The 27,230-nt window shown below is 46.1% G+C and overlaps 2 protein-coding genes across 5 annotated transcripts; both read left to right on the top strand.

The window, feature by feature from the left end:
- The first annotated feature begins 465 nt into the window (after nt 1–465).
- Nucleotides 466–13,826, top strand: LOC309376216 (cornifelin homolog A-like). Its single transcript, XM_081922489.1, has 4 exons — nt 466–531; nt 9,329–9,464; nt 11,240–11,376; nt 13,502–13,826. Exons 2-4 carry the CDS (start codon nt 9,341–9,343, stop codon nt 13,589–13,591), a joined length of 351 nt encoding a protein of 116 aa, XP_081778615.1. The 5' UTR covers nt 466–531; nt 9,329–9,340; the 3' UTR covers nt 13,592–13,826.
- Nucleotides 13,827–15,041: 1,215 nt separating this feature from the next.
- On the top strand, nt 15,042–26,315 carry RABAC1 (Rab acceptor 1). Of its 4 annotated transcripts, none has more exons than XM_081922424.1 (6): nt 15,042–15,181; nt 18,422–18,532; nt 20,031–20,243; nt 20,903–21,000; nt 22,834–22,935; nt 25,096–26,315. In XM_081922424.1, the coding sequence occupies exons 2-6, from the start codon at nt 18,453–18,455 to the stop codon at nt 25,182–25,184; spliced, it is 582 nt and encodes a 193-aa protein (XP_081778550.1). In that variant the 5' UTR covers nt 15,042–15,181; nt 18,422–18,452; the 3' UTR covers nt 25,185–26,315. The 4 variants fall into 4 exon arrangements, with proteins under 4 accessions (XP_081778550.1, XP_081778551.1, XP_081778548.1 ...); XM_081922425.1 differs by lacking the exon at nt 15,042–15,181 and adding an exon at nt 15,215–15,455; XM_081922422.1 differs by lacking the exon at nt 15,042–15,181 and adding an exon at nt 15,215–15,533.
- The last annotated feature ends 915 nt before the right edge of the window (nt 26,316–27,230 follow it).

The following is a 27,230-nucleotide window of genomic DNA, read 5'->3' as shown; positions in this document are numbered from 1 at the left end:
TCAGAGAGAAGGGATGTGAATGGAAGAGATCAGGAACTCCCTGGTTATTTTTATTTTTTAAAATTGGGCTAGCAGGCCCAGTTGGATGAACTAAAGGTGGAAGGGCTTTAACATTCACAACGGTTTGCAACCTGGTACTTCTCAGGTTGGTCTCCTGTTATGCTACATTTGGGGGGAGATTCCAGCTTTCTCACTTTCTTTTTGTGATTGAAAATGATACCCAAAGCCCTTTCCAGTGTGAAGTTGTATGCGACTGTTATTTCCCAAAGCACACCCACTTACTTTATCCGACCTCCTAGATGTCCCAATTTCCAGGTCCCCTCCTCCACCTTAAATAACTTGCTCCAAGGCAGGCTGCTGTTTTCTCCCTTATCTGCTCCTTCCCCACAGCAAATTGCTACTCCCCCCACTCCCCGCCCTTCCAACCTAGTACATATATATATAAGAGGCGCCAACAGAACCCCACCCAACTTGTTTCTTTACCCAAAGTCATCTGGTCAACACAGAACCTGAAGTTCCAGGGGGGAAAAAACCAGGTGAGCAAGGAAAGCTTTCACAGAAATATTAGCAAACTTTCCATTCATGACGGGCTGGTGTTTGGGGTGGGGGGGAGGCTAGCGACCTAAATGACAAATGCATGGCTTTTGGGGTGGGGTGGTTTGCATTAAACCGTTCTGTGCTGCCCTTCAGACTTCTTTTATGTGCTTCCAAGCACATGGAAAATGCATACATGCCCTTTCCTTAGTCTAGTCATTTTCTGACTTCCTACTTTAAGAGGGAAGTGCTGGGATAGTTCAGTCGGTAGCACATGAGACTCTTAATCTCATGGTGGTGGATTCGAGCCCCATGTTGGGAGGTGAAATATTCGTGCACTGCAGGGGGCTGGACTAGAGGACCTTCGTGGGTCCCTTCCAAATGCTACAATTCTGTGATTCCACATTGATGTGTCCTGTGTGGCTTGCCAGGTAACCCTTGTATGTTGCAGGGGTGGGTTTAGAGCACATACTTGTTGCAAGCAGACTGTTGGCTAAGTGTGGTAGTGAGCATCACCTGCCACACTGCGTGAAAGTTGCAGACCCCTGGAACATATTGCAGGAGAAGAGTCCTAGCAGTGAGCAAGCTATCTCCCGATGAAGCTGAGCTGCCATGGGAAAGTTCCAAGGAAGGTGATTCTGGAGATTGATTCTGGATGCAATTTGGGAACCACAACCCCACTTGCTTGTTGTCTGCAGTTGCTAGGCGATCACAACCCAACAGGTCTCTCCTGTTGTTTTCTGCAAAATGTCTGAGCCAAGCGAATATTGAGGAGATGTGTGCATTTCAGTATGGGTGGAAGGGCAATGTTCCTGTTTGGTCAAGCACTGCTCAGTTGTTTGCTGTGCCTGAGGGAAGGGAATATAAAGGGACTATTGAGAGGTGCCTGGTGTAGCCTGAACATGTAGTTCAGCCTTCAGCTGAGCCTGCTGGGAGTGATGGGAGCTGTAGTTCAAGACACTTGGAAAAACCAGGTGGGAACTGATTCAGGTATCATAAAGTGGATTAATAGTGGTGAGATCAGGATTGCCTGGTAGAGAGCAGTGGAACTGCATTTAGAATAGCCATACATGAAGGAGTCCTCTATCTGAAGAACTGTCCAGCCCAAATCACATCTTAATTTTGTTGCTCATCAACAGCTGACACCCAGGCAAAGAACTGGCTAGTCTTCCCCACTGTGGTGAGATCATAGAATTATAGTGTTGGAAGGGATCCTGAGCGTCATTTAGGTAGTGCAGGTTTGTTCCTGGCTTGCTTGAAGAAACCGCAGATAAGAACAAACTTATTTCCTTGGAGGAAGCTGTTCTTGCAAGCCCCGAAAGACTGCTCGGGAAAAGGTTTTGTTGTTGTTTAGTCGTTTAGTCATGTCCGACTCTTCGTGACCCCATGGACCAGAGCACGCCAGGCACTTCTGTCTTCCACTGCCTCCCGCAGTTTGAGCAAACTCATGCTGGTAGCTTCGAGAACACTGTCCCACCATCTCGTCCTCTGTCGTCCCCTTCTCCTTGTGCCCTCCATCTTTCCCAACCTCAGGGTCTTTTCCAGGGAGTCTTCTCTTCTCATGAGGTGGCCAAAGTCTTGGAGCCTCAGCTTCAGGATCTGTCCTTCCAGTGAGCACCCAGGGCTGATTTCCTTCAGAATGAAGAGGTTTGATCTTCTTGCAGTCCATGGGGAAAGGTTTAGATAGAAAAAGAACAGAAATAAATAAATAGCAGGCTGAGAGCTAAGCAATAGTAGGAAAAATGCTCCTCTGACAAGTCACACCTGTGTTGTTAATCCAAAAAGCAGCTCTAGTAAAGGTGGAAGTCCTAGGAATATTTTGTGGGTTTCCTGGAGTCTCATGGCTATCTCAGGCTATTTAGGCAGAGACCAGTCACCTGAGGAGTGACTTCAGGTTATCTTCTTGATGGGAAGATGTAATGTGACTCAGGTGGGCTGTCTGGGAAGCACTGTTAGGCCTCCCATGACAACACCCTTTTGGGACACTTTGCCCCAGCACACACTTCTTTTTGCCTAGTGAAGGCCACTTCGCAAATCGGTCTCCTTCCTGATGGTATTTAGACCCCAGAGTGCTCTTAAAACATCTGTCAGGTACCTTGAATCCACCTCTGGAAAGAAGAAAGACCGGGGGGGGGATCAGAGATGCATTGTATTTGCTTAAATTAGAGGAGCCATTTCTACAGCTACATTTATCCATATATATTAGGATATGCAAAATTTAAGCGAATCTGCAGCCTGCTTTGTCCTTTGTTTAAAACAGTGTTTCTCAACCTTTTTCCGACTGTGGCTCCCTTCCGACCTCATTTCCTTCCTGTGAACCCTCTGTCCTACCAGTAGAAAGGTAGCTAGTTCAATGTTTTGTTTGTAAATAGAACATGTTTTATGTATAATTTTTATAATATACACAATTACATAAAAATGTATACTTTAAGAGTTTCTTGATCAATGGGACCCTTGTGCTTGATGACCAAAAACAAGCTTTTTAAAATATCCAGTTTTGTTGTTGTGAGGGATAACCAAATACCACCTCTGTCCATTATGTTAAGGTAATTCCGTGTTAGACTGAGTACACGCCGTATTTTTCCATCTATAAGACCCCCCCATGTATAAGACGCCCCCTATTTTTTACAGCAACAACCAATCACCAGTCCACCCTCAGCACTATTTGTGTATAAAGGGACCCCTGACCATTAGGTCCATTCACGGACGACTCTGTGGTTGCGGCGCTCATGTCGCTTTACTGGCCAAGGTTGCCGGTGTACAGCTTCCAGGTCATGTGGCCAGCATGACTAAGCCACTTTTGGTGAATCCGAGCAGCGCAAGGAAACACTGTTTACCTTCCCGCCGGAGCGGTACCTATTTATCTACTTGTACTTTGACATGCTTTCGAACTGCTAGGTTGGCAGGAGCAGGGACCAAGCAACGGGAGCTCACCCCGTCGTGGGGATTCGAACCGCCGACCTTCTGATCGGCAAGTCCTAGGCTCTGTGGTTTAACCCACAGCGCCACCCATGTGCCATTTGTGTAGAAGATGCCCCCTAATTTTTGACATTATTTTTTTGGAAAAAATCCTAGTCTTATACATGGGAAAATGTGGTAATTCACATGACTGAAACCTGATTCTACCAAATACGAAGTAGGAAATGCCATGAAAAACAAATTCACTTTATCCCAAAGCTGTGGAAACTTTTAAGATATTCTGTTTTCTTTTCGATTCTTGGTCACTTCTCTCTTTTCTCCACTTCTCGCGTCCCTCTGTAGCCCCCCAGTCTTGTGCCGTGGACCCCCCATTTAAAAGATTTTCACCTGTTTCCCCCTTGGAATATCCTTTTAAATGATGGCTAAACAGCCACCCAGCTGTATTGAGTGCAGTGAGATAGAAAGGATACTGGACAACACCCCAAGGTGGGTGCAGCAGCTGAACTCCTTGAAAACTGGGTTTGAATCCCAGCTGAGCCATTGAAAAGGTTTGCCACCTCTTTTTCCGGCCCTGGTCCTACACAGTTAATGGCTGCCTGGCACACAAACTATAGAGGCGAAATATTCCAATGCCTGCCCGGAGGGAAAAGGTCACTGCTTTAATTTCTTTGTGAAGCTAGTAACCCACCCAATGAATCACTGGGTGTGCCTTGCACAACCTCTCAGTTTTCGGTATCTGAAAAGGGGGCGTGTAGCCTTCTTGACACGGTTGCAAACAGTGCCATATTTACGTATAAGCTAAACAAGCCCTATAGCTTGGGGCCCCACTCTCTTAAAGGTCCAGTCGTGGCCGACTCTGGGGTTGCAGCGCTCATCTCGCTTTATTGGCTGAGGGAGCCGGCATACAGCTTCCTGGTCATGTGGCCAGCATGACTAAGCCGCTTCTGGCGAACCAGAGCAGCACACGGAAACGCCGTTTACCTTCCTGCAAGAATGGTACCTATTTATCTACTTGCACTTTGATGTGCTTTCGAACTGCTAGGTTAGCAGGAGCAGGGACCAAGCAACAGGAGCTCACCCCATCACGGGGATTCGAACCGCCGAGCTTCTGGTCGGCAAGCCCTAGGCTCTGTGGTTTAGGCCACAGCGCCACCCGCGTCCCTTCCCACTCTCTTGGGGGTCCCCCCAAAAATTTAAAGGGGAAAAAACTGGATGTACATTTCCAAAATATAAGATAAAAAACAAATAAAATAAAACCTACATCAGCAAAACCTACAGCAACAGTGTTTTGTGTTGTGTTAGGCTCCTATGATGTAAGTCATGGGCCCCGCCTGCCACCCTGCTCCCTAAAATATCACTGGTTTGCTCATTTCTATATATAGGGTGCCTACATTCTGCATGTGTAAATGGCTTTAGATACCTATTAGGTCCATAAATTACCATATAGCATATATTAAGCACAAAAAACAGTGACAATTTGTTGTTGACAAAGGACAGCTGGACATATAAAGCTATTACCTCATCAAACCTAAATCTGGCCCTGATTGCAAAGAATAAAGGCTTGGGGGGGGGGGATTGTAAAGCACTATACATGCTAAAACTGTGCAGTAGAAGCTATTTTTTAAAAAATAAAATGAATGTCGTGTAGACTAGCCCCTGAAAGAGAAATGCCAGGAGCACATACATTCATGTCTGCCTGTAGCATGCAGAAGTCAGGAACTGCACTACAGTCCCAAGAAATCTAAACTGCGTTCAGAGCTATAGCACAGATACTTTGAAGTAAGCTGCATTGAAATCAATGGGATTTACTTTCAAGTAAATGTTTTTAGGATTGGACTTTTAAGCTCATTGATTTCAGTGGCAGTTGAGCACAGTTAAGTGCTTAATTCTCATTGATTTCAACAGGACTTTCTCTCCCATAAAATCCGGTGGCACCTTGGAGGCTAACTAGTTTATTGTGGCCTGAGGTTTTTCCTCCTCTAAGGAGATACATCTTCATGAATCCACATCTCTTAAAATGAGGTTACCAGCAGAGCAATAATAATAATATAAAAAAAGGGCCAGTCAGAAACGCCACTATCCTTTTAAAAGAGGTTTGACATGTAGAGATCAGCAACTGTAGCTTTTAATAGCATGGAGTTAAATGTGATAAAACCTCTCTGTCAAAGGCACGGCTGCATCCAGACCCTGCTCAAAATTTGGCAACCTTGTTTAAAATACAAAAACTTCTGGCAAATATAAACGGATATGCTTTCCGGAAGGAGTCAGTTGTGGGATGAAACTATCACAGGATTTGTCCTTAACAGAAAACAAACAAAAAAAAAGTACTCCAGGCCTGAATATATCCTTTGTGCCAGGGCAAACTCTGGTGACAGTAAATAATTTAGACACATTGCCTTGCTTGGGACACCAGCCAACACTTTCTTTTAGAAAGGTAACTTGAAGAGAGATGCCCTAAGGGTTGCTGTATAAACTGCTGACTTATGTGCAGATTAAAAATGGTGTTCCGTGCCAGTCCTCTCGGGTATATTACTATTATATCCACAACTCCCACATAATTTTCTTGTTCTGGGCCCAGTCCCAAACGAAGCCAATCCGGCTCTCGTGAAAAGGAAGTTCCGTTCTTTTATCAAAACTGCGTGGACAGAAACTCCTGATAATGGCTGGATTGTACACACTATAGTTCCACCCTTAATTTTCCTCCAGCGCCATTGGTCCCTTTTCATTTCAGATAACCACACGTTATCTGACAGCGTAACATGTTCCCCAGGGCTAGAACTACCAAGTATATGCGCCGCCTGTAGGCAAGATCATTGGAGACATGGACCACATTCATACCCAGCATTGAAAGCACTATGGTGCTTCTTTAAACAAACATGGCTCCCCCCCCAAAGAATTATGGGAGCTGTAATGTGTTAAAGGTGCTGGGAGTTTTGAGGAGACCCCTATTCCTCTCACGGAGCAACAACTATCAGAGTTCTCTGTGAAAAGGGATTAATTGTTAATCCAATCTGAAAATTGTAGCTCTGCGAGGGGAATGGGTCTCACCCAACGGCACCCTTAGCAAATAACAGCTCCCAGAATACTTTGGGTGACGCCATGACTGTTTAGATTGGCATCATAGTGCTTTAAATGTATGGTTGAATGTGGCCATAGTCTTTTGGTTTATTTGCAAGGAGCCCATATTTATTATTATTTATTGTATTTGTTAGTGGTTTTTCTTACAAATTAACTCAGAGGGCCCATCCGCACCATACATTTAAAACACTTTCATATCCCTTTAAACAATCAACACCCCCAAAAGACTCCTGGGAAATGTAGTTTGCTAAGAGTTGTTAGGGGACACACACACACACACACACACACACACACACACCCCTTCCATTCACAGAGCTATAATTTTCAGAGTGGTTTAGAAGGATTCTTTGGGGGATAAAAATATGTTTTAAATATATGGTGTGTACTCAGCGTTTCTGTGTGAAAATCTGAAGGCATTCTCTGTTGACCCTGACCAATTTCCTCATCCTCAATCTCTTCCTTTCACAGACTTCAGCAAAGAGAGAGATAGATTCTTTTGCAGAGCAGATATATTTGCTATGAGGGTGTGAGCTTCTTGTCCTCTCTAGGCGTTTCCTGTATTGTTTGGAAATAGTTCTTCCACTTTGTATTTGGGGCCTTGCCCAAAATGCTCACTCAGATTGTCTGGGAACAAACTAGATTTCTGCCTAAAATGTCTCCATGCAACCCTCAAGGAGAACTGAAAAGCTAAGACCATCTCAACGTGGCTTCAAACAAGAGCAAAAAAACGGGTGTTTGGGGCCTGTTTGAGCAGATGTGGTTGTAGGAACACAGCCTGAGGAGGTCATTCAAGGATCTCCGCAAGAGATCGGCTATCTGAGCACGAGTCTACCTTGTTGCCATGCCAACAGGTCTCCATCTTCCTCCACCCTAGCAAGATGCCATGAGGCAAAGGGAGTCGTTTTGAGGGCCATTAAAGATAGCAGCAGGATAGAACCGAGCCACCACAATCCACAGGGGAAGGGTCCCTTTGACCAAACCCCACAAAAATGAGCAGGAGATGTGCAGCAAGACAGGCTGCGTACACAATACCAGCTTAAAACACAGCTAGGTCGTACTTTTTCTCAATTTGGATCGGAGGTGGTTTCTGGAGGGGGGCATGCATCAAAAGGCAGCATTTGCTGAGGAACGACATGACTTTACACCACTTTCGAAGTGGTGGGGGTGGGAGCCAACCAGATGCAGAGTAAACAGGAGTGTGTACGCAGCTGCAGGCTGGTTTGCATGTCATTTGAAAGCCATGGTTAAGTTGAACTATCGTTTAAAGGCTAGGAAACAGAGCAGACATTGTAGCTGCTTCATTCTTCCCCCTGCCGGGTGCTAAGCGATGTTTTAGCTTAGTATTACATCAGAACCCCAGGTTTGGGATTTATATCTCACTTTAAGCAAAACACAAGTTGTAACCATTGTTAAGTTGTGGGTGAACATATCAGACGACACAGCGATTCTTCAAACAGCTCTTGTTTATTCAGAGGCCAGAAGAGAACTGAACTGAAGGGTTCAGTCAGCCTGCTTATATAGAGCTCCAGTACAACGTTACTGTAACAACTTTCTAAAACTATCCAATCACTGAACGTCACTTTCGATCCTTCATTTGCATAACTATCTACAGTATCCCCCTGCTGGCCCAGGGTGAGAAGTTCAGTACATAACAACCATGGTTTGTTCTTGGCCTACTGCTCATGGTTTGGGGGGAAACAAACCATGAGCCTGGGTTTGCATGTAATCCTAAACCAAACCATGGCTTAGCTCCACGCAGTGCAGTTAGCAACAGGGAAGGAGTGAAATAGCCATTATCCCTGTCGCCATAGACCAGCAGACTGCACACTCACACTTCAACCACAATTAAGCTTAACTGTGGTTTATAATTAAATGCAGATAAAGAGAGGGGGCTGGCAAAAAACCTCAAAATACAAGCCAGGATTGGTGAGTTGCATACCCTCCAACCTTTCTCCGAAGAAAATAGGGACGTCCTGTTCCATAACGATAATGATAATTTTATTAGTTATACTCTGTCCCTCTGACATGGTTCCCCAACCACTCTGGACAGCTTCCAACGAACATAATAGAGCATTAAACATTTAAAAACTTCCCTATACTTTACAAGGCTGCCTTCACATGTCTTCTAAAGGTTGTATAGTTACTTATCTCCTTGGCTCGGGGGTCGCATAGCTCCATACCCTCCCTAATGAAAATAGGGACGTCCTAAAGAAAAGCGATAGGGACGCGGGTGGCGCTGTGGTCTAAACCACAGAGCCTAGGGCTTGCCGATCAGTAGGTCGGTGGTTCGAATCCCTGCGACGAGGTGAGCTCCCATTGTTTGATCCCAGCTCCTGCCCACCTAGCAGTTCGAAAGCATGTCAAGTGCAAGTAGATAAATAGGTACCATTCTTGAGGGAAGGTAAACAGCGTTTCTGTGTGCTGCTCTGGTTCACTAGAAGCGGCTTAGTAATGCTGGCCACATGACCCGCAAGTCATGTTATGCGGACAAACGCCGGCGCCCTCGGCCTATAAAGCAAGATGAGCGCCGCAACCCCAGAGTCATCCGTGACTGGACCTAATGGTCAGGGGCACCTTTACCTTTAAAGAAAAGCGGGACATTTCAGGATCAAATCATAAACCGGGACGGCTTCTGTAAATGTGGGACTGTCCCTGGAAAATGGGGACACCTGGAGGGTTTGTGACCGGGTTGGTTCCAAGGGCTAACCATTACCCAAAGCACCTTAAATCCCACAGCTGGGGCCTGGGTCTGATGGTGGGGAATAACAGGAGCTCTCCTGCCTCTCCTCTCCACTTTCCAGGAGCTGACATGGCCTATCAGACGGAGTTCATCATCGATGCCCAGCCACAAGCTGTTGGCGCCAGCTACACTTTGAGCAACCAAGGGGCCTGGAATACAGACCTGTGTGACTGCTGTTCAGATATGGGCATCTGTGAGTAATTGGGGTGTGTGTTGGCAGCTAGCAGTTCCTTTCTGCCACTCAAGTGGTAGGCTGTACATGAGAAGAAGGAAGGAGGGCTAATGAGCTGTCTGTCAGGCAATCAGAAGAGCCAGGAAACTCAAGATTTTGCCACTGATCGATCCACGGGGCTGCCCTTTCCCTGCCTGCCTTCCCTGAAAAGAGCAAGATTATTGAAATCAAAAGTTAGCCAACCTAGAAGGGGCGAGGGATCGGTTGTTGCTAATACGTGAGGCTATTTTTATTACCGGCACTTGCAGGAAACCGTTACACTGTGGAGTGATCTTGTACAGGGTCCCAGCCAGGCATGCCCTTTCCCAGGATACTCCATTACCTATTTCTTCCAAGGTCTGTTTCCCGCCCACTAGTCAAAAAGCATTCTGTTCCCACTGAGCATGCACCGTCTGCACTAGGTTGTTGTTGGTTTGTTTGGCCCCCTCTTGCCCCCAAGGATTTTTCTATATGCGTGAAACTTGGTGTTCCTTCGAAACAGATGGCACCTCCCTCATGGACAGTGCGTGCCTTTTTTATATTGTTACTTAAAACTGCTTGGGGCAATGCAGAAATTAGGAATAGCACGGGCCCTGCCATCAGATTCACCATCTAAATGTAAAGGCGAGCGGCACGGGGAGAAAAAAGGAAAATACAGGGGAAGAAGTAATTAGGAAGAATGAGGTGAAGCATTAGGAAGAAACAGGCTGATGGAAGGAATCTTCTGCATTAGGCTTATGCAGGAAGCTTAGGCATTGGGAGACAGTGATGTGTAATGGTCAGAGTGACAGACTGCAACTGGGGTGTAACAGCACAGGATGCAAGTGTGACCTGCACCGTGCAAAGAAAGGGAGGCAAGCAAACCAGCTTAGCCAGGGGTCAGCAAACTTTTTCAGCAGGAGGCCGGTCCACTGTCCCTCAGACCTTTTGGGGGGCCGGACTATATTTTGGGGAAAAAAGAAATTAACAAATTCCTATGCCCCACAAATAACCCAGAGATGCATTTTAAATAAAAGAACACATTCTACTCATGTAAAAACATGCTGATTCCCAGACCGTCCGCGGGCCAGATTTAGAAGGCGATTGGGCCGCATCCGGCCCCCGGGCCTTAGTTTGCCTGCCCATGAGCTTAGCTAACCCCTCCTCCTACTTAACCTCACTGCTGCCACCAAGTGGATGTTTTTATTATCTCGCTGTCTCCACCAAACAGCCTTTTAATTCTCTAAATTCAACTGGCCCAACCTACTGGTCAGAGCGGTACGGCAACTAGACATGTTTTGAATAACTAGCCCCCAGACCATTCCGCCCGCCAACAAAACCCAAAAACATGCATTTACTGTATTTTTCCACGTATAAGACACCCCTTATTTTTTGAGCCTAAAATTCAGAAATAATTAACTGCAACATTCCATGTATAAGACAACCCCCAATTTTAAACTTAAAAAAAATGGGGGGAAACATCGTCTTGTACATGGAAAAATACAGTACTTAAAGTAATGCATGATTCTATGAAAGCACCGGTGGTCAACCAAATTGGTGGCCTTCACCACCTCCTGCAATTGCAAGTTCCATAGTTTTAAATCTGCTCCACCTTTTGCCTGACAGCCTCTTTGGATTATAATCTATCCCCTTAACCTTCTTTTCTCCCAGCTAAACATATCCATATCCCCTACAGGACTTGGTTTCCAGAGCCCTCACTGGAAATCTTTTGCCTTCCTCCAGATACATGCAGAATGCTTCTGTCTCCCTTCCTCCAGGTCTCTGTGGTACCTTCGTTCCGTGCATCCTTGCCTGCCGTGTGTCAGAGCAGGCAGGTGAGTGCTGCTGCCTCCCATACCTGCCTGGTACTATCATTGCTCTGCGGACCAGTGTGCGCGAGAGATTCCACATTGAGGTGAGATGTGGGAAGTCAAATAAAGATGGGTGTGGGGAGAGGGATTGGGGTGGTAGTTAAACTGATGGGATGGCCAGGGTTGGGCTTGGGGTGGAGTTGCTCTTCTGCTCCAAAAGAAAAGCCCAGTCTGTTTTAATGAATACCTTTTTATAATTTCGAAATTAGGCACGGAGGAGGAATCTGATTAAGCTCATGTTTAAAAGCAAACCTTGCCAATTTGCATTTTCTGACACAATGCACGAACCAAAACGCAGCCGTCCTTTGAAATTTGCACTTCTCTGAATGTTGCAACGCAGTTCAAGCAATGTGAACAAATATGCAAATACTAGGGCAAGGTGTGCATTGAAATGCGTATATTACTGCAAAGGCCATACAAAAATGCATTATGTATGGGAATATTGCTTTGCAAAAAATGTGTAAATTAGGCAAAACTGTATACAAACTATATTAAGAGAAATTTGCATCAAAATGATAATGAGTTTCATAGCAACTTAAAAAAACAAAAGCCCTGCAAACTGATGTGGAAATGTGGAGAAATTAAGACTGGGAACGTTTAAAAAATGAGACAAACCAAAATTGACAGATTTGCCCATCCTTTCTCAAAATATGTTGGTAGCTATCAAGCTAGTTATGCACCTGAAACCTACCAAGGAGGAAGACACAACAGGGGTGGATGGGCTGGGTATAAGTAGTAAATCATCACCTACCATTGCTGGTTTTCTTACCATGATTAGAGTTCCTTAGGGCTGCCCAACTTTTCAGCTGACCATTGGAAGTCTGGCTTTTAGCAACAGCTTGACGCGCAGACACCAAGTGACAATGTGTTTCTTTTTTGTTCAAAGCTTTATTTGCTGACTTCTGCATATTACGCTGCTACTATATGCATGAGGACATCCTGGGCCATTTTATTCTAGTCATTTGGCAGTATTTGATGGCAGGGATTAATAGGAAGGGAGGGCCTCTTCTGTGGTGGCCCCTTGTATTTGGAATACCCTCCCCAGAGAGGCCTGCCTGGCACCTAAGTTGTTTTCTCTTATGCCCCAAGTGAAGTGCCCTTTATTTTCCTGATGGATGTTGCTTTTGAATTGACTTTTATCATTGCTTTGGGACTCATTGGGAAAATGAACTTTGCTCACGAGAACAGGAAACACAATTGCATATTCAAAAGTAAAGTGCTCTTGCAATTTTTTTAAAGTGCTATAATAATCAATGTGCGGGCGGTGTGCCTTTGCTGAACCAGCTCTAAGGCTGATTTGCCTGAGTTTGGCTGAAATGAATCCCTGGATGGTTAGGAATTTCAGCCTCTGTCTCAAGTTTTGTCTCTTGGGAGCTACACAACTTCACTTGCCCCTGTTACCGGAAAAATCCGAGGGCTCCCTTGGACAAAACAAAGACACCAACCAGGATAACTTGGAGCAAAACAGCAGCCTGTAGGCTTGGCCTTTATTGAACTGTTGCAACAGGGTGTTCCCCTCACTTGCAAGAGAGAGGAAAGACCCACAAGAATAGTGTGCAAGGTCTTATAAAAACTTTTGAAATTCCCCTCCTCTAGGTCAAGCCCACCCCCAGAAGCATCATGCATACATTACAGAAAGGAGGGGTTGAGGGAGGAGTTGTGGTGGTAACCTGAGTGTCCTGTCACCTGGCTGCTTCCTCCTTTTCCCCCTCCCCATGAGTCACTTCCAGGAGACAAAGGGGAGTTTGCAGTTTCCTGCCCCCAGAGGGAAGATCTGATCATTGTCCTTTGTTTCAGTCCATGCTGAATCCACTCCCATATGCAAGTTCTTTGTGATCTTGATTGTCTTCTGTCTGGGATCATCAGGGTTGGCATAACAACTGGGCAGGGCTCCTGTGGATGTGCTGAGATGGTGAAGGGATTATGGCTGACCAGAACCAAGCCACCCCCTTTTGATAGTCCTTGTCATATGGAATAAAATAAAAATGGAACAGGGCAAATCCGATGTATGGTTGATTTTTCTATGAATTTATAACAGAAGTGTGGCGTATGTAGTGTGTGAGTGTGAGTGTGTGTGAAGTTTGTACAAACTGGATGATGGGGGGGGGGGTTTCCTGCTACACCCCCGACCTTCCATTTTAACGCAGCCTCTTTGTTTCCGAAACCCAGGGCTCCATTTGTGAGGACTGGGTGGTCATGGCCTGCTGTCCATTCTGCGGCCTCTGTCAACTCGCCCGAGAGCTGAAGAACAAGAACTGAAGCAGAAGGGAAGCTGGCAGACATTCTTCACTCCTGCAGGGAGAACGAAGTAGCTGGATCAATGGCAGTGAGGGACGGAGGCCAGCTTCTGAACCCAGAAGCGTATCAACCGCAGAGCAAAAGACCTATTGTCCTTGCACAAGGAAAGAGGAAAAGATACGGCTCTCCTCTGTTCAGCCCCTGCGGTCATCCCACCTTGAAAATTGTGTCAAAATAAAATAATCATTGTCTCAAACTGCATGAGCTGGGCTGTCTTTGTTTTTTTGGAAGAACGGGTTAAGTGAGAATCAGTGTGATCCCCTGGCCCAGTAGAAGACTTAGGGGTGCCAAGTGGTCTGGGGGTTAAGAAAAGACAACCTGGCCTGCTCCTGTCTGTCTAATAAAGGACTCATATACAGTGGTACCACGGGTTACATACACTTCAGGTTACATATGCTTCAGGTTACAGACTCCGCTAACCCAGAAATAGTACCTCGGGTTAAGAACTTTGCTTCAGGATGAGAACAGAAATCTTGCTCCGGCAGCGCGGCAGCAGCAGGAGGCCCCATTAGCTTGAAGTGGTGCTTCAGGTTAAGAACAGTTTCAGGTTAAGAACGGACCTTCGGAATGAATTAAGTACTTAACCCGAGGTACCACTGTGTGTGTATACACACACACATACACATATATAATGTTGTTGCTGCTGCTGCTGTTGTTGTTGAATTTGTATACCGTCCTTCATCTGAAGATCACAGGGCAGTTCAAAAGATAAAAAATATATGAGATATATATATGAGAATAGATGATTAAGAGAGTAAGTTAAGGCAATCTGGAGTATGCAGAAAAGGACGAAAATAAATGTAAGGAACCGCAGAAAGAGGGGGAAGGGAGTCAAAACTGAAAATGTTAAAACTTGGTTAAATAATTTTTGTAAATTATTATTGTTATAAATGAAAATTATAATTTTTTTAAAAAACAATAATTCTTATAGATCTGGTTGACTGCACAAACAAGAAAGCCACTATTACCCTCACCCTTCAGATATTTGTGTGTGTGTGTGTGTGTGTGTGGCCATGCTGGGGCTTGTAGTCCAGTAACATCACAGAATTGTAGAGTTGGAAGGGATCTTGATGGCCATAGAGCCCAACCCCTTGCAATGCAGGAATCTATCAGAAGGCCTACAGGTTCCCTAGCAAATGAGAAAAAGGTGAGAGGTGCGCCAGCCAGAAAACAGGAACCAGCCACGCACACTTAACAGATAGTCTATTGCAGCCTTTGCCACCCCGGTGTCCCACTTAGAGATTTTGGACTACAACTCCCATCAGCCTCAGCATGCAGCCATGCTGGCTAGGGCTGATGGGAGTTGCAGTCCAAGAATGGGGGGGGGGGGGCGGACGAGCGGCAAAGGCTGCTTTTTTACGCCCATGCGGGGAAGGTGGCGCTTCCGCACTCTCCTTCGCCCTCACTCGCTACGGGAGCTGCAAGCACGTAAAGACTACATTTCCCAGCATGCTCCCCGCCGTCTGCTAACGTAAACGCGCGTTCCTCCCCCTGCCACGCAGCCACACTCCGCTTCCGGCGAGTATCTGGACCAGCTTCCAAAGGAGGCAGGTGAGTGAGCGGGGGTTCGGCTGTTGCCAGGGGCAACCCTGGATGCAGGGGGAGTCTTGGTCGCAGAGCATCCTCTGGGCCGCTCTCAGGCGGAGGCGCCTGGAAGGGGGCTTTAAGCAGATTTTTTTACTGAGCCTGTAGCTCCCCTGCCCGCTTGCAAGTGAGCCAAAAGCTGCTAAAATGTGTGAGACACACCCTGCGCTATCAGGGCTTTAGCGAGGGAAGGCCTCGTCATCAAGTTGTGCTCAGGGGATTAGGTGCCCACCCTGAGCCGGTAGTAAACCAAATTGGACACTGCTCCTATCTTCTCTCCTTAAACCTTGCATCTTGGCTAATAAAGAGGCGGACTTCGGTAATATGGCGCCCTGAGGGAGGACAAAATTTGACGCTCCCCCTCCCCAATATTTCTTATTTACCCATATGTTTACTCGTATAAATATAGGTATTGTTATTATTACGCTTCGTCTTGGCTCTGCACCCTGTGCAGGAGAACTTCCCGAACTACCCTAAATCCAGTGCTGACTGCCTTATATTCAGCAAGACCATTGGGGTCCATCTAGTTTAGTATTATTGCCTGTATCAGTGCTGACAGCTGTTTTGCAGGATTTTCAGGCGGGGGGGGGGGGTCATTCCCAGCCCTGCATGAAGATGCAGGTGATTGAAGCTAGAATCATAGAATTGTAGAGCTGAAAGGAACCCTCACGGTCATTTGGTGGAACAGCCCTTAGTGTCAGAAAGCTCCTCCTGATGTTTTGTTGTAATCTCCCTTCTTGTAACTTGAATTGGTTTGGGTCCTACCCTCTGGAGCAGGAGGGAACAAGCTTGCTTCATCTTCCAAGAGATATTCCATAAGCTTATATATCAGGTGCCTTGGGCCAGCTCTGCTGCTAGATTTTGAAAACAGGTTTCCCACCCCAACACTTTACACCAGAGACCATTATATCATCATCATCATCATCATCATCATCATCATCATTTATTATTTATACCCCGCCCATCTGGCTGGGTTTCCCCAGCCACTCTGGGCAGCTTCCAGCAGAATATTAAAAAGACGATAAAACATCAAACGTTAAAAACTTCCCTAAACACAGTGTACCTTAAAAGCATAATTAACCAATTAGTTATTTAATTATGTTGTCAGTAATATATCACCCCCCTGTTGTGACTCTTCTAATCCAACCAGACTACTGTTCTGGATCTTCTTGGCACTTTTTTTGTACTAGCTGGCTCCTCTGTACAGGATATATTTGTTTACAGAGCTGTGGGTGGATTTTATAAGGCACTTGCTGGCTAATTAAGAATTGCAGATTTGCCTCCCGAAAAGTAAAACTGGTCAGATTCTGCTGCTGAGTGGTTTTATTTGGAATTTACGTGGGGGAACAAAGGGTGCAGAAAAAGGCAAACAAGATGTCTGGAACCATCACCTTGGTGCCTAGATAATTGTTGGGTTACCAGCCGAAAACAAAGTACAAGGGGCAGCTATGATTTGTAAAAATTCCGGTGGCTGATGCTCCTTGTACTGGGGAGCAGGATTTAGAGGGGCTACATGCAAGTGAAATAACCAATTAAGAATGATGTCTGTATCCCACAATTCCTCACAAGCTCAGAATATCATCTTTCTCCTTTTTTTGGCTTTATAAATGTTCTTCATGCACTGTCTAATCAAATTACTGAAATTAGAGGGGCTACTAATTTTAAGATTTCCAGGAGTCACTGGGAAGAACTTCTACACACTGCATAGATTCTCTTTTCCCATCCCTCTTGGTGGCTACTAGAAGCTGAATAAGTTAAAGAAATTGAGAAGAAATCCTGCAATATTGTTAACTTCCATGATTTTATCCAGGACTCAGAATTGCTAGTGTTTTAGAATTTGGGTTAGCTCTGCAGAAAAGCTTGTGGGCAGTTTTTTTGCTTTGAATACAAGCAACCCTGCCATGTTCAGATGAACAGCAGATGTATTTTTGTCCAGATTCTGTGCCTCATTTCTATACTTTCGCTGGAGTACATTCCCCACAAAGAAGGCTCTCCAAAACACCCACCCCTCACTTTCAGGAAAGTGCCCTTCTTCTGAGCAAGGCATTGTGGGTGAGATCATCTCAGAGGCTGTCTGCACAAACTCTTTGCCACTCTTGCAGCAAATATTTGTTTAAAGCTAACTTCTGAAGTAACAGTTGCCGGAAGCCACAGGGGCAGCGGGTTCTCAGGTCCTGCTTTTCAGGTTTCCCACAGACATCTGGTTGGCCACTGTGAGAACAGGATCCTGGACTAGATGGGCCATAAGCCTGATCCAGCAGTCTCTTCCTATGCTCGTATGTGATTCTTAAACAAATCAGATGTGAAATTGCTGATCTTCTTAACAGACACATGTAACATGTCCCTAAGATCAGCCTCCACACTTGAGGACTGGAAAGCAGCCAAAGGAGCACCATTAAATTTTATTTTGCCTGTTTATAATGTGTGAAGTGCCCCTTAGATTCTACATCCTAAACCAGCAATGGTTGTCTTTCCTAGCTTTCTCTGGACAGCACTCTGATCTCCACACCTGTCTCCGCCACCAACTTCTGAGTGGTATTTTTTTAATAATATTTTTTATTAATTTAAACATATAAATTATAAAATGTACCACAAAACTTATCACTTATACAATCTTTTTAGACTTCCATCAGCACCACTGATGATCCACCGTTTTAACCACTTCTTATGCATTTCTTAACTTTATAATGCCTTTACATCTCTTAACAAATCATCCTCCCCCTTGTCCATTTTTACAATACTTCTAATAATACTCCTCACAAAACTTCTTGCAACCCTACAAACGTCGTCTGTGCTTCACAAATTACTTCTCAAATAGTCCGTAAATTTACTCCAGTCTTCTGTGAATTTCTGGTCTCGTCGGTTTCGAAACCTTCCTGTTACTTTATCTAATTCTGCATAGTCCATTAACTTCATCCTCCATTCTTCTATCGACAGTAACTCTTCTTGCTTCCATTTTTGGGCCATTAATATTCTTGCTGCTGTTATTGCATATAAAAAGAGCTTACATTCCTTTCTATTTATGTCACTCCCCACCATGCCCAATAGAAATGCTTCTGGTTTCTTTATAAATGTATATTTCAACATTTTTTCCAACTCTATCATCTCCCAGAAGCATTTCACCTTTTTACATTCCCACCACATGTGATAAAACCAGCTTCTGAGTGTTATGCCTGATTCTCTCCCTCTTCTCCCATCTCTCTGTAGCGCTGCCTTCTCTGTAATTGACTGAAGCACAATGGCAAACAAAACAGGACCTGAGCATCTCTTCAACCCTGCCACTGAAATGGAGACAGCAGGGACCGTGTTGGGCACCAAGTAAGGAGCTGGGAGGGAAGCTCCTTAAATGGGATGGAGCATTATAGTTTTTAGATTGGGGTGAGGAACTGGCGTCCCACAGCCCAAATCCTGCCCAGTTGTTTGCACAGGCCCTGCTGCCTCTCCTGGTCCTTGCCTCTCCTTGGGGTGGTCCAAAGAGAACCACAGCAGCAGCACCTTCTGAAATGGCTGCTTGTGGCAGCAGCTGAAGCAGGAGGTAGGCCGAGCCGTGCAAGCAATGGAGAAGTGGCAGTTTCCCAATGAGCTTGTGACTGCCGCTCAGCTGAGCAGGACGGAGAGATAAGTCTTCCTCACGTTCCCCATCTCCTACTGCCCACCGAATTGGAAACAGCTGAGCAGTGGCAAAGAGGAGGCTGTGTTTTCTGCCGTACGTAAGGGTCATGTGTACATGAGGGTGTGCGGTGGCCTCCCCATTAGGGGTGGGTGATATATTGATATATCATTGGAACATTGCGAGCTGCAGCTACGCACCCTTTGGACACACCCACTGCCTGCATCTGGTTCCTTGGAAAGTTGGCTCCAACGGAATGTAGCCCTTGTCTTGAGAGCAGGTTCTCCCATCCCTGCTCCAGCAAAGAAGGCTGCTGGCTCAGTCCGGGGCCTCTTTTTTTGGAGTTTTTTTTGGGGGGGGCATGTGGACTGAGATAGGGCTGAGACCCTATATACCCGCAGACTGTCTCGCCAGAGTGGTGCATGCTCTAGTTATCTCTTGCTAGGACTACTGGAATGCGCTCTATGTTGGGCTACCTTTGAAGGGGACCTGGAAACTACAACTAATCCTGAATGTGGCAGCTAGACTGGTGACTGGGAGCAGCCGTCGAGACTACATAACACTGGTCTTCAAAGTGTTGGTGCTGACCTTTAAAAGCCCTAAACGGACTCGGCCCAGTATACCTGAAGGAGCATCTCCACCCCCATTATTCTGCCTGGACACTGAGGTCCAGCGCCGAGGGCCTTCTGGCAGTTCCCTCGCTGCGAGAAGCCAAGTTACAGGGAACCAGCCAGAGGGCCTTCTCGGTAGTGGCACCCGCCCTGTGGAACGCCCTCCCACCAGATATCAAAGAGAACAACTACCAGACTTTTAGAAGGCATCTGAAGGCAGCCCTGTTTAGAGAAGCTTTTAATGTTTAACAGACTATTGTATTTTAATATTTTGTTGTTGGAAGCCGCCCCAGATGGGCGGGGTAATAATAATAATAATAAAAATAATTCATTACTTATACCCCACCCATCTGGCTGCGTTTCCCCCGCCACTCTGGGCAGTTTCCAACCGAATATTAAAAACAATACAGCATCAAATATAAAAAAGCTTCCCTAAACAGGGCCGCCTTCAGTTGTCTTTTAAAAGTAAAATAGTTGCTTATTGCCTTGACATCTGCTGAGAGGGCATTATTATTATTATGTGGCTCTTGTGACTTGGCCCTCTTCTTACTCCCTGTTCTCCTGGCCTCCCCTCCCCTCCCTCCCCCCCCCCCAGGATCAACATCCCAGCTCTCCTGCCCCAAGGACCTGCCAAGGAGTGGCTGGATCAGCGCCGGGCCACCATCCGACCCTGGGCCAACTTCATCGACCAGCGGCGCTTTGGGAAGCCTCGGAACTTTGGGGAGCTCTGCAAGCGGCTGGTGCGCAACGTGGAATATTTTCAGAGCAACTACGTCTTTGTCTTTCTGGGACTCATTGTCTACTGCCTGTGAGTGGGGTTTTGAGGGTGTGGGAAGGAACCCTCTTAACTTTTTGAGGGCATCACTGAGCATGCACAGCACTGCATTTTGTCCCATAGCTGGGATAAGCCACAGAAGCTGGTCTCAGGGGAAGGCTGCTTTTGGCACAAGATGTGGAAATATCCCTTCTGACAAATTTTTTGTTTGTGATGGTGTCACTGGGAGAAAGAATGGAGAGAGCAGCGAAGAAGTTGCATGTTTGCCCTGAAGCAGTAGATTGTATGTTGATGACATACAAATAGAGATAGACAAATAGTCAAAGTTAGCATATCAGACAGGAGGTTTCAGGTTAGCATTTTCCTTGATTTTTTTTGGAGGGGAGAGCATTCAGTCGAGAACGTTTATTTCACTTTTCAAGGGAGCATTTAGACATTCAGTTCTGCCACCTGCGATATGAAACAGTAGCTCTCAGAAGCAGACAAATAACAGGGAGGATCTGCAAGCAGGTTGGCTTTAGCTCTTATGCAGAATTTTGCTGCTTAAGGGTCACTGAGGAATACTGTGTAATGTCCCAAAGCCGGGAACCCTTTTATGATTATTACTGTGATTTGGGGAGAGGGTTGGGTTGATGATCCGTGATCTTTCTTGATGCTTCTAACCCCCTGGCCTCCTCTCTCTGCCCTGGCAGCATCACGTCTCCACTGCTCCTGATTGCACTTGCTGTCTTCTTCGGAGCCTGTTACATCATTTACCTGAAGACCCAGCAGTCACAACTTGTTGTCTTTGGTACGTAGAGGGAGACTGGCATTGACAAGCTGTGTGTGATAGGGAAAATTCATACCAGTGCATAGATTGCATGCTGATTACATAACTACCACGATCACTGAAGCCATAACATTGCCCGTTTTCTCCTATATTTCTCTAAAGCCACCCACTAACCTTGTTTTCCGAGTGGCTTACGGCATAAAACGATGACATACATTCAAAACATAATATTGTAAAATAAAGTAAAAAACCTGCAGCATAGGACAGAATAAAAGCAGTGTTTCAGAACGCTAAAAACACAGATTTCTGAAAAGCCTGAGAAATGACAGTGTCTTCACCAGATGCCAGAATAATCATAAGGTAGACATTCCCACAGCTGGGGGGCCACCACTGCAAGACCCTGTCTCTGGTAGCCACCTGTTTCACTTCATTTAGCACCTTGATGGCAGAAAGTGAGGAGGAATTAAAGAACCTTTTAATGAAGGTGAAAGAGGAGAGCGCAAAATATGGTCTGAAGCTCAACATAAAAAAAACGAAGATCATGGCCACTGGGCCCATCACCTCCTGGCAAATAGAAGAGGAAGAAATGGAGGCAGTGAGAGATTTTACTTTCTTGGGCTCCATGATCACTGCAGATGGTGACAGCAGTCACGAAATCAAAAGACGCCTGCTTCTTGGGAGAAAAGCAATGACAAACCTAGACAGCATCTTAAAAAGCAGAGACATCACCTTGCCAACAAAGGTCCGTATAGTTAAAGCTATGGTTTTCCCAGTAGCGATGTATGGAAGTGAGAGCTGGACCATAAAGAAGGCTGATCGCCGAAGAATTGATGCTTTTGAATTATGGTGCTGGAGGAGACTCTTGAGAGTCCCATGGACTGCAAGAAGATCAAACCTTTCCATTCTTAAGGAATTCAGCCCTGAGTGCTCACTGGAAGGACAGATCCTGAAGCTGAGGCTCCAATACTTTGGCCACCTCATGAGAAGAGAACACTTCCTGGAAAAGACCCTGATGTTGGGAAAGATGGAGGGCACAAGGAGAAGGGGACGACAGAGGACGAGATGGTTGGACAGTGTTCTCGAAGCTACCAGCATGAGTTTGACCAAACTGTGGGAGGCAGTGGAAGACAGAAGTGCCTGGCGTGCTCTGGTCCAGGGGGTCACGAAGAGTCGGACACAACTAAACAACAACAGCAATCTGGAGTAGGGCCTCTGAAAAGGATCTCCCAGGTTAGATTCATAGAATTGTAGAGTTGGAAGGGACCACAAGGGTCATCTAGTCCACCCCCCCTGCAATACACAATCACCCACAACCCCGAGATTAAGTCTCTACCGACTGAGCTATCCCAGCATAGGACTTGGGTAGGTCTGTTGGGGAGAAGGCGATCTTCCAGGGATCTTTACCGGTTGCTGGGAATCTCCAGCAGGAGGAGTGCTGCTGTGCTCATGTCATGAAAAGGGAGGGGCAGTTCTTGGCCATGTGATTTGGACACCCCAGCCACTTTCATGGATGACATTCCTTGAAGCTCTGTCATGCCTTGAAGCGTCCTCGAAGGTTGCAGCTCCCAGAGTAGCCACCAGGTGGCGGTGCATCAACAAGAACGATGCAGATCACTGGCGAATGCCCTTTTCTTGCTAGGCTTCAACCCTGTAGTTTGTAGCTAGAGTAGACCATAGAGTGCTTGGCGTCTTTGTGTTCATTTGCAGTAATCAGGCAAATCTCTGCTGTTGGGCTGGTGGTAAATTTACACAGGCAACCGGGGCTTCCAGCTTTGTCTCGAAAGGTCCTGAGAGCTAGAGTGTGAGCCTGGTATTCCTGCCCCCTGTATTCTCACTCAACCTCTTTTTGTTTAGGGCGGGAGCTCAGCACAGCCCACCAATACGGCCTGGCTGGGGGTGTTTCCTTCCCATTCTTCTGGCTGGCGGGAGCCGGCTCTGCTGTCTTCTGGGTGCTGGGTAAGTGAACAACCACATTCCAGCTGTGAGACACAAACCACCTTCCATTTCTGGGTAATAAAATAGAAGGGGTGTGTGTCTTCTTTTGTTTCCTGGAAATCTGGGAGACAGTCCACAGCTTGCACAAACAGCAAGTTGTAAAAAGTGTTCCTGTGGAGTTACTCGGGAGGAGAGCTTTCCCTCTTGCACTGCTCATGACTGCATGTGCCACAATGCATCCCGTACTCTCTTTAAAATGCATAAATCCTGCAGGAAGAAGAGCTAAATTCTGTGATGTGCATAACTTAGGTAAACGTGGTTGCATTACGTAATAGCCTCTTAGTTTGCATAATTTATTCTGCTTTTGCTAGTCAGGAGTTGCTGTGCATAATAATAATAATAGTAATAATAATTTATTAATTATACCCCGCCCATTTGGCTGGGTTTCCCCAAACCACTCTGGGCGGCTCCCAACAGAATTAAAAGCACAATAAAGCCTCAAACATTAAAAACCTCCCTAAACAGGGCTGCCGTCAGAAAACAACAACTACAACAATTTATTTATTTATTTATACCCCACCCATCTGGCTGGGTTTTCCCCAGCACTCTGGGCAGCTTCCAGCAAAAGATAAAAAATACATTAAAACAGATGTCTTCTAAAAGTCAGATAGTTGTTTATTTCCTTGACATCTGGTGGGAGGGCGTTCCATAGGGCAGGTGCCACTACCGAGAAGTCCCTCTGCCTGGTTCCCTGTAACTTGGCTTCTCGCAGCGAGGGAACCACCAGAAGGCCCTCAGCACTGGACCTCAGTGTCTGGGCTGAACGATGGGGGTGGAGACACTCCTTCAGGTATACTGGGCCGAGGCCGTTTAGGGCTTTAAAGGTCAGCACCAACACTCAGAAACATACTGGGAGCCAGTGTAGTCTTTCAGGACTGGTGTTATGTGGTCTCGGCAGCCACTCCCAGTCACCAGTCTAGCTGCCGCAAGGCACTAGTGCAGGGTACTAACACCTTGTTCTAGAAATCTGTTCAGCACCCTGTTTGATTTCTTAGATGCAATAGTCCTTACTGGAAGCTTGTTTTTAAGAAGTGCAACCTGAGATTCTCAGGATGCCAGGTGTGTGCATTACCTGCACCTACTAGTTGCAGAATACACAAAGCCTTGATTATTGGCCGTCTGCTTCTCGCGCTTCTCAGCTGACACATACAGTATTTTGCAAGGTCTGCATTTTGATCATATTCATGGGCTTCTGCTTACTGCTGCCCCTCCCAACCCTGCTCAAATTTAGTCCACAGCCTTGCACAGTTCAGCTTCACTTGCTGCTCCATTATTTGTGGCCTTTCACTAGTTCAGGGGCCCTGGCACGTGACCCTGATCCCCCCCTTTGTTTTTTGCTTTGTGGAGCAGATCATGGGATGGGGATGAAAAAGGAGCAGGAGCTGTGTGGTTTTCTCTTGAGTAAGAGGTGTATATCTAATTAATAAGGTGTAAAACTAATTCACCTTATGTTCGCCAGGCAAGAGGACAGTAAAAAAAATTGAATGCTGGGATCTGCCCCTGTTAACTTTCCTGGTCAGGAAGTGTAGTTCTGTGGGATGTGGGCTCACCTAAACCACCAGAGCAAATAATAATAATAATAATAATAATAATAATAATAATAATAATAATATATGAAGGGAATAGAGTACTGTAAGTTGGCATACCACATTCTGCCTGAGTCAGTTCTCTCAAAAAACAAAACTTGCAAAAAACAAAACTATTCCCACCTTGCAGAAAATCTGCATTTCCGTTTCCGACAGCATCTCATGCCGTTCCTGTGCCACCCTTGCCATTTTCAGTGCCATTTGCACAGGAAAAAGGCTTATTTGAGTTAAGCCTACTATGTGAATAATGTTTGAAAAGGAAACTGTATTAATGAGAATAGTGCTGGCATAATGGGTGAGTGGTGTTATGTTGTTTCGTTGTATTTTTGCATTCTGTTGGAAGCTGCCCAGAGTGGCTGTGGCAACCCAGTCAGATATGTGGGGTACAAACCAATAATAATAATAATAATAATAATAATACTTCCAGGTGGGGATTCCAGGTCTTCCAGAGAGCATGTCAGAGTCCCAGCACTGTGGAAAGAGAACTAACCTAACCTTTTTGCTTTCTCCCTGTCTGGTCTGCCGCCCCCTGCAGGTGCCACGTTGGTAGTTATTGGTTCACATGCCGCCTTCCATGAATTGGAATCTGCCGAAACCGATGAGCTGCAGATGGAGCCTGTGTGAATGGCCTGGGGCAGCCCTTCGCCCCCTATATCGCTGTTACCCTGTCCTGTGTAAATACCGCTGCTATTTCATTCCATTGCCATGTGCCATGTCCTTCCTTCCCCAAGAGACTGGCTTTGAGGCTCTCTCCAGATCTTAGAAACCCTTGATGCTCTCCCTACTTTTTGGGGGGCGGGTTGCCTCCCACCCCTCGTCTCCCCATTCGTTAGAAACACCCCCCCCCCCTGCCCTGAATTCCCAATGACCTCGCCCTTGGATTTCCCCATCTCGGGCACGTGATAAGGCCGTGTCCAGCACTCTCCGCCTTCGTGAGATTATTTAACTCCTGTTACACTTCACCCAGTAGCCAGGCCTTGGAGGCCCTCCAGAACAGCTTTTAGTTCGGCCTCCTTTTATCTTCTGCCGGTAACATTAAAGAAGCAAAAGTGTTAATTGGAATGTCCTCCAAGGGCCTACTCTGCTCTGCCCAAGAGGTCACAGGGACACACAGTGTGTGTTGATACACGACAGCTCCTTCGTTTTCTCAAGGTCGCCTGCTTGCTTTGAGGCTGGCCGTCAGCGGGCTGTCGGAAATGCGAGCAGAGAGGCCTCTTGTCGTTGCTGCTCGGAGCTAACAGTGGATTAACCACCAAAATAAAAATTTTAAAAAATAAAAACTCCAGAGTCTACAGTCAGGGCAAAAAAAAAAAACCCCACACTCCAGAACCTAATTCCGTACACGTGGCACCATGAATCATCCAGATTCTCCACATTTTTGAGTGCTTTGGTCTGGCAGATCAGTCAGAATAATTCATTTTGTTTGATTGTGGCCCTGATGTGGCCAAATATAATTTAAAATGCATGTGAGTTGCCCTGTCCTTTTTTGCCCCCTAGCGCCTGATAGCATAGTATGCAACATTATTGCAAAGTTTTACAAGTCTCTCTATGTATTTGCATCCTATTTTATCCCCCGATGACTAATGGAATGGCAACACCCTTTCTTAATGTTACAGGTTCTGTGCAATTTTAACTCCCCCCCCCCCCCCGCAGCGATTATTCATCCATTTGGAAATTGCAAGGGCTCTTAATACTATGCTATTTACAAGTGATTCATATTCTGGGAGCACTTAATAAATTCCAGGTTAAGATGGACTGCTAATGTTCATTTCAGCCCGGCTTCTCCCGAATTTCGCATTGGAGCAGGTCCCGGGGGGGGGGGGCGTCTCTCTAGGTCACAGAGACAAGGGAGCAAATTTACTTTCTGTTGCTCCAGAGCAGCCTTGGGCAACCTGGGGCCCTCCACATGTTGATGGACTACAGCTTCCAACTCAGGTGGGAGTTGTAGCCCAGCAAAATCTGGAGGGCAGCAGGTTGCCCAAAGCTGCCCCAGAGCAACGAGTTTAAATTGCAAGGGGATTTCACCTGAGCCAGTGGTACATGCTCTCCAGTTTCTGTTTCAGTACTAGACTGAATCTAGTCTGATCAGACTGACTTGGAAGGTGGTGGTGACGACTATTTCATTAAACATTTTCAAGGCAAGGCTACATGTAGTAGCAGCATATCATCTCCATCTTTAGTGGGTTGGACTCGATGCCTTTTAAGGCCCTTTCTAATTATCCGATTCTCACGTCCCACTGGAACGTCAGGTCTCTTACTGAAGTCGAGTGGCAGTAAATTCAGGATGGACGAAAAGACAATCTGCTTCCGCATAACTTCGGAACTCACTGTCACAAGATGTGGCAATGGCCATCACTTCCAATGACTTTTAAAGGGGGATGGAGTAGTTAACAGAGGTGGGGGAGTCTGCATTCATACATGCTAACAGTAACATCAGTTTTCCAAGTGCCTTCTGCACGCAAGAAGGAAGCATCCATAGGCTTGCAAAAACCCCAGGTTTGCAGCGGAATAAAAGCAAATCTTTCGAGGGGAAACAAAAACCTAAGCAGCTTGCGAAGCAAGCACGCTCAGTCCTGACACTGGGAGGGTGAGATAAAATTGAGCATCCTGGCTGGAATAGAGTGACTTGACCTTGAGCAGGAACACTCAGTGCTGCAACACTTTGTTGCA

Source organism: Podarcis melisellensis (genome assembly GCF_964234715.1).
Source record: "Podarcis melisellensis genome assembly, chromosome: 8".
NCBI classification, from domain to species: Eukaryota; Metazoa; Chordata; class Lepidosauria; order Squamata; family Lacertidae; genus Podarcis; species Podarcis melisellensis.
The sequence above is the reverse complement of the archived record's forward strand: the minus strand, read 5'-3'. Positions and strand labels throughout refer to the sequence as shown.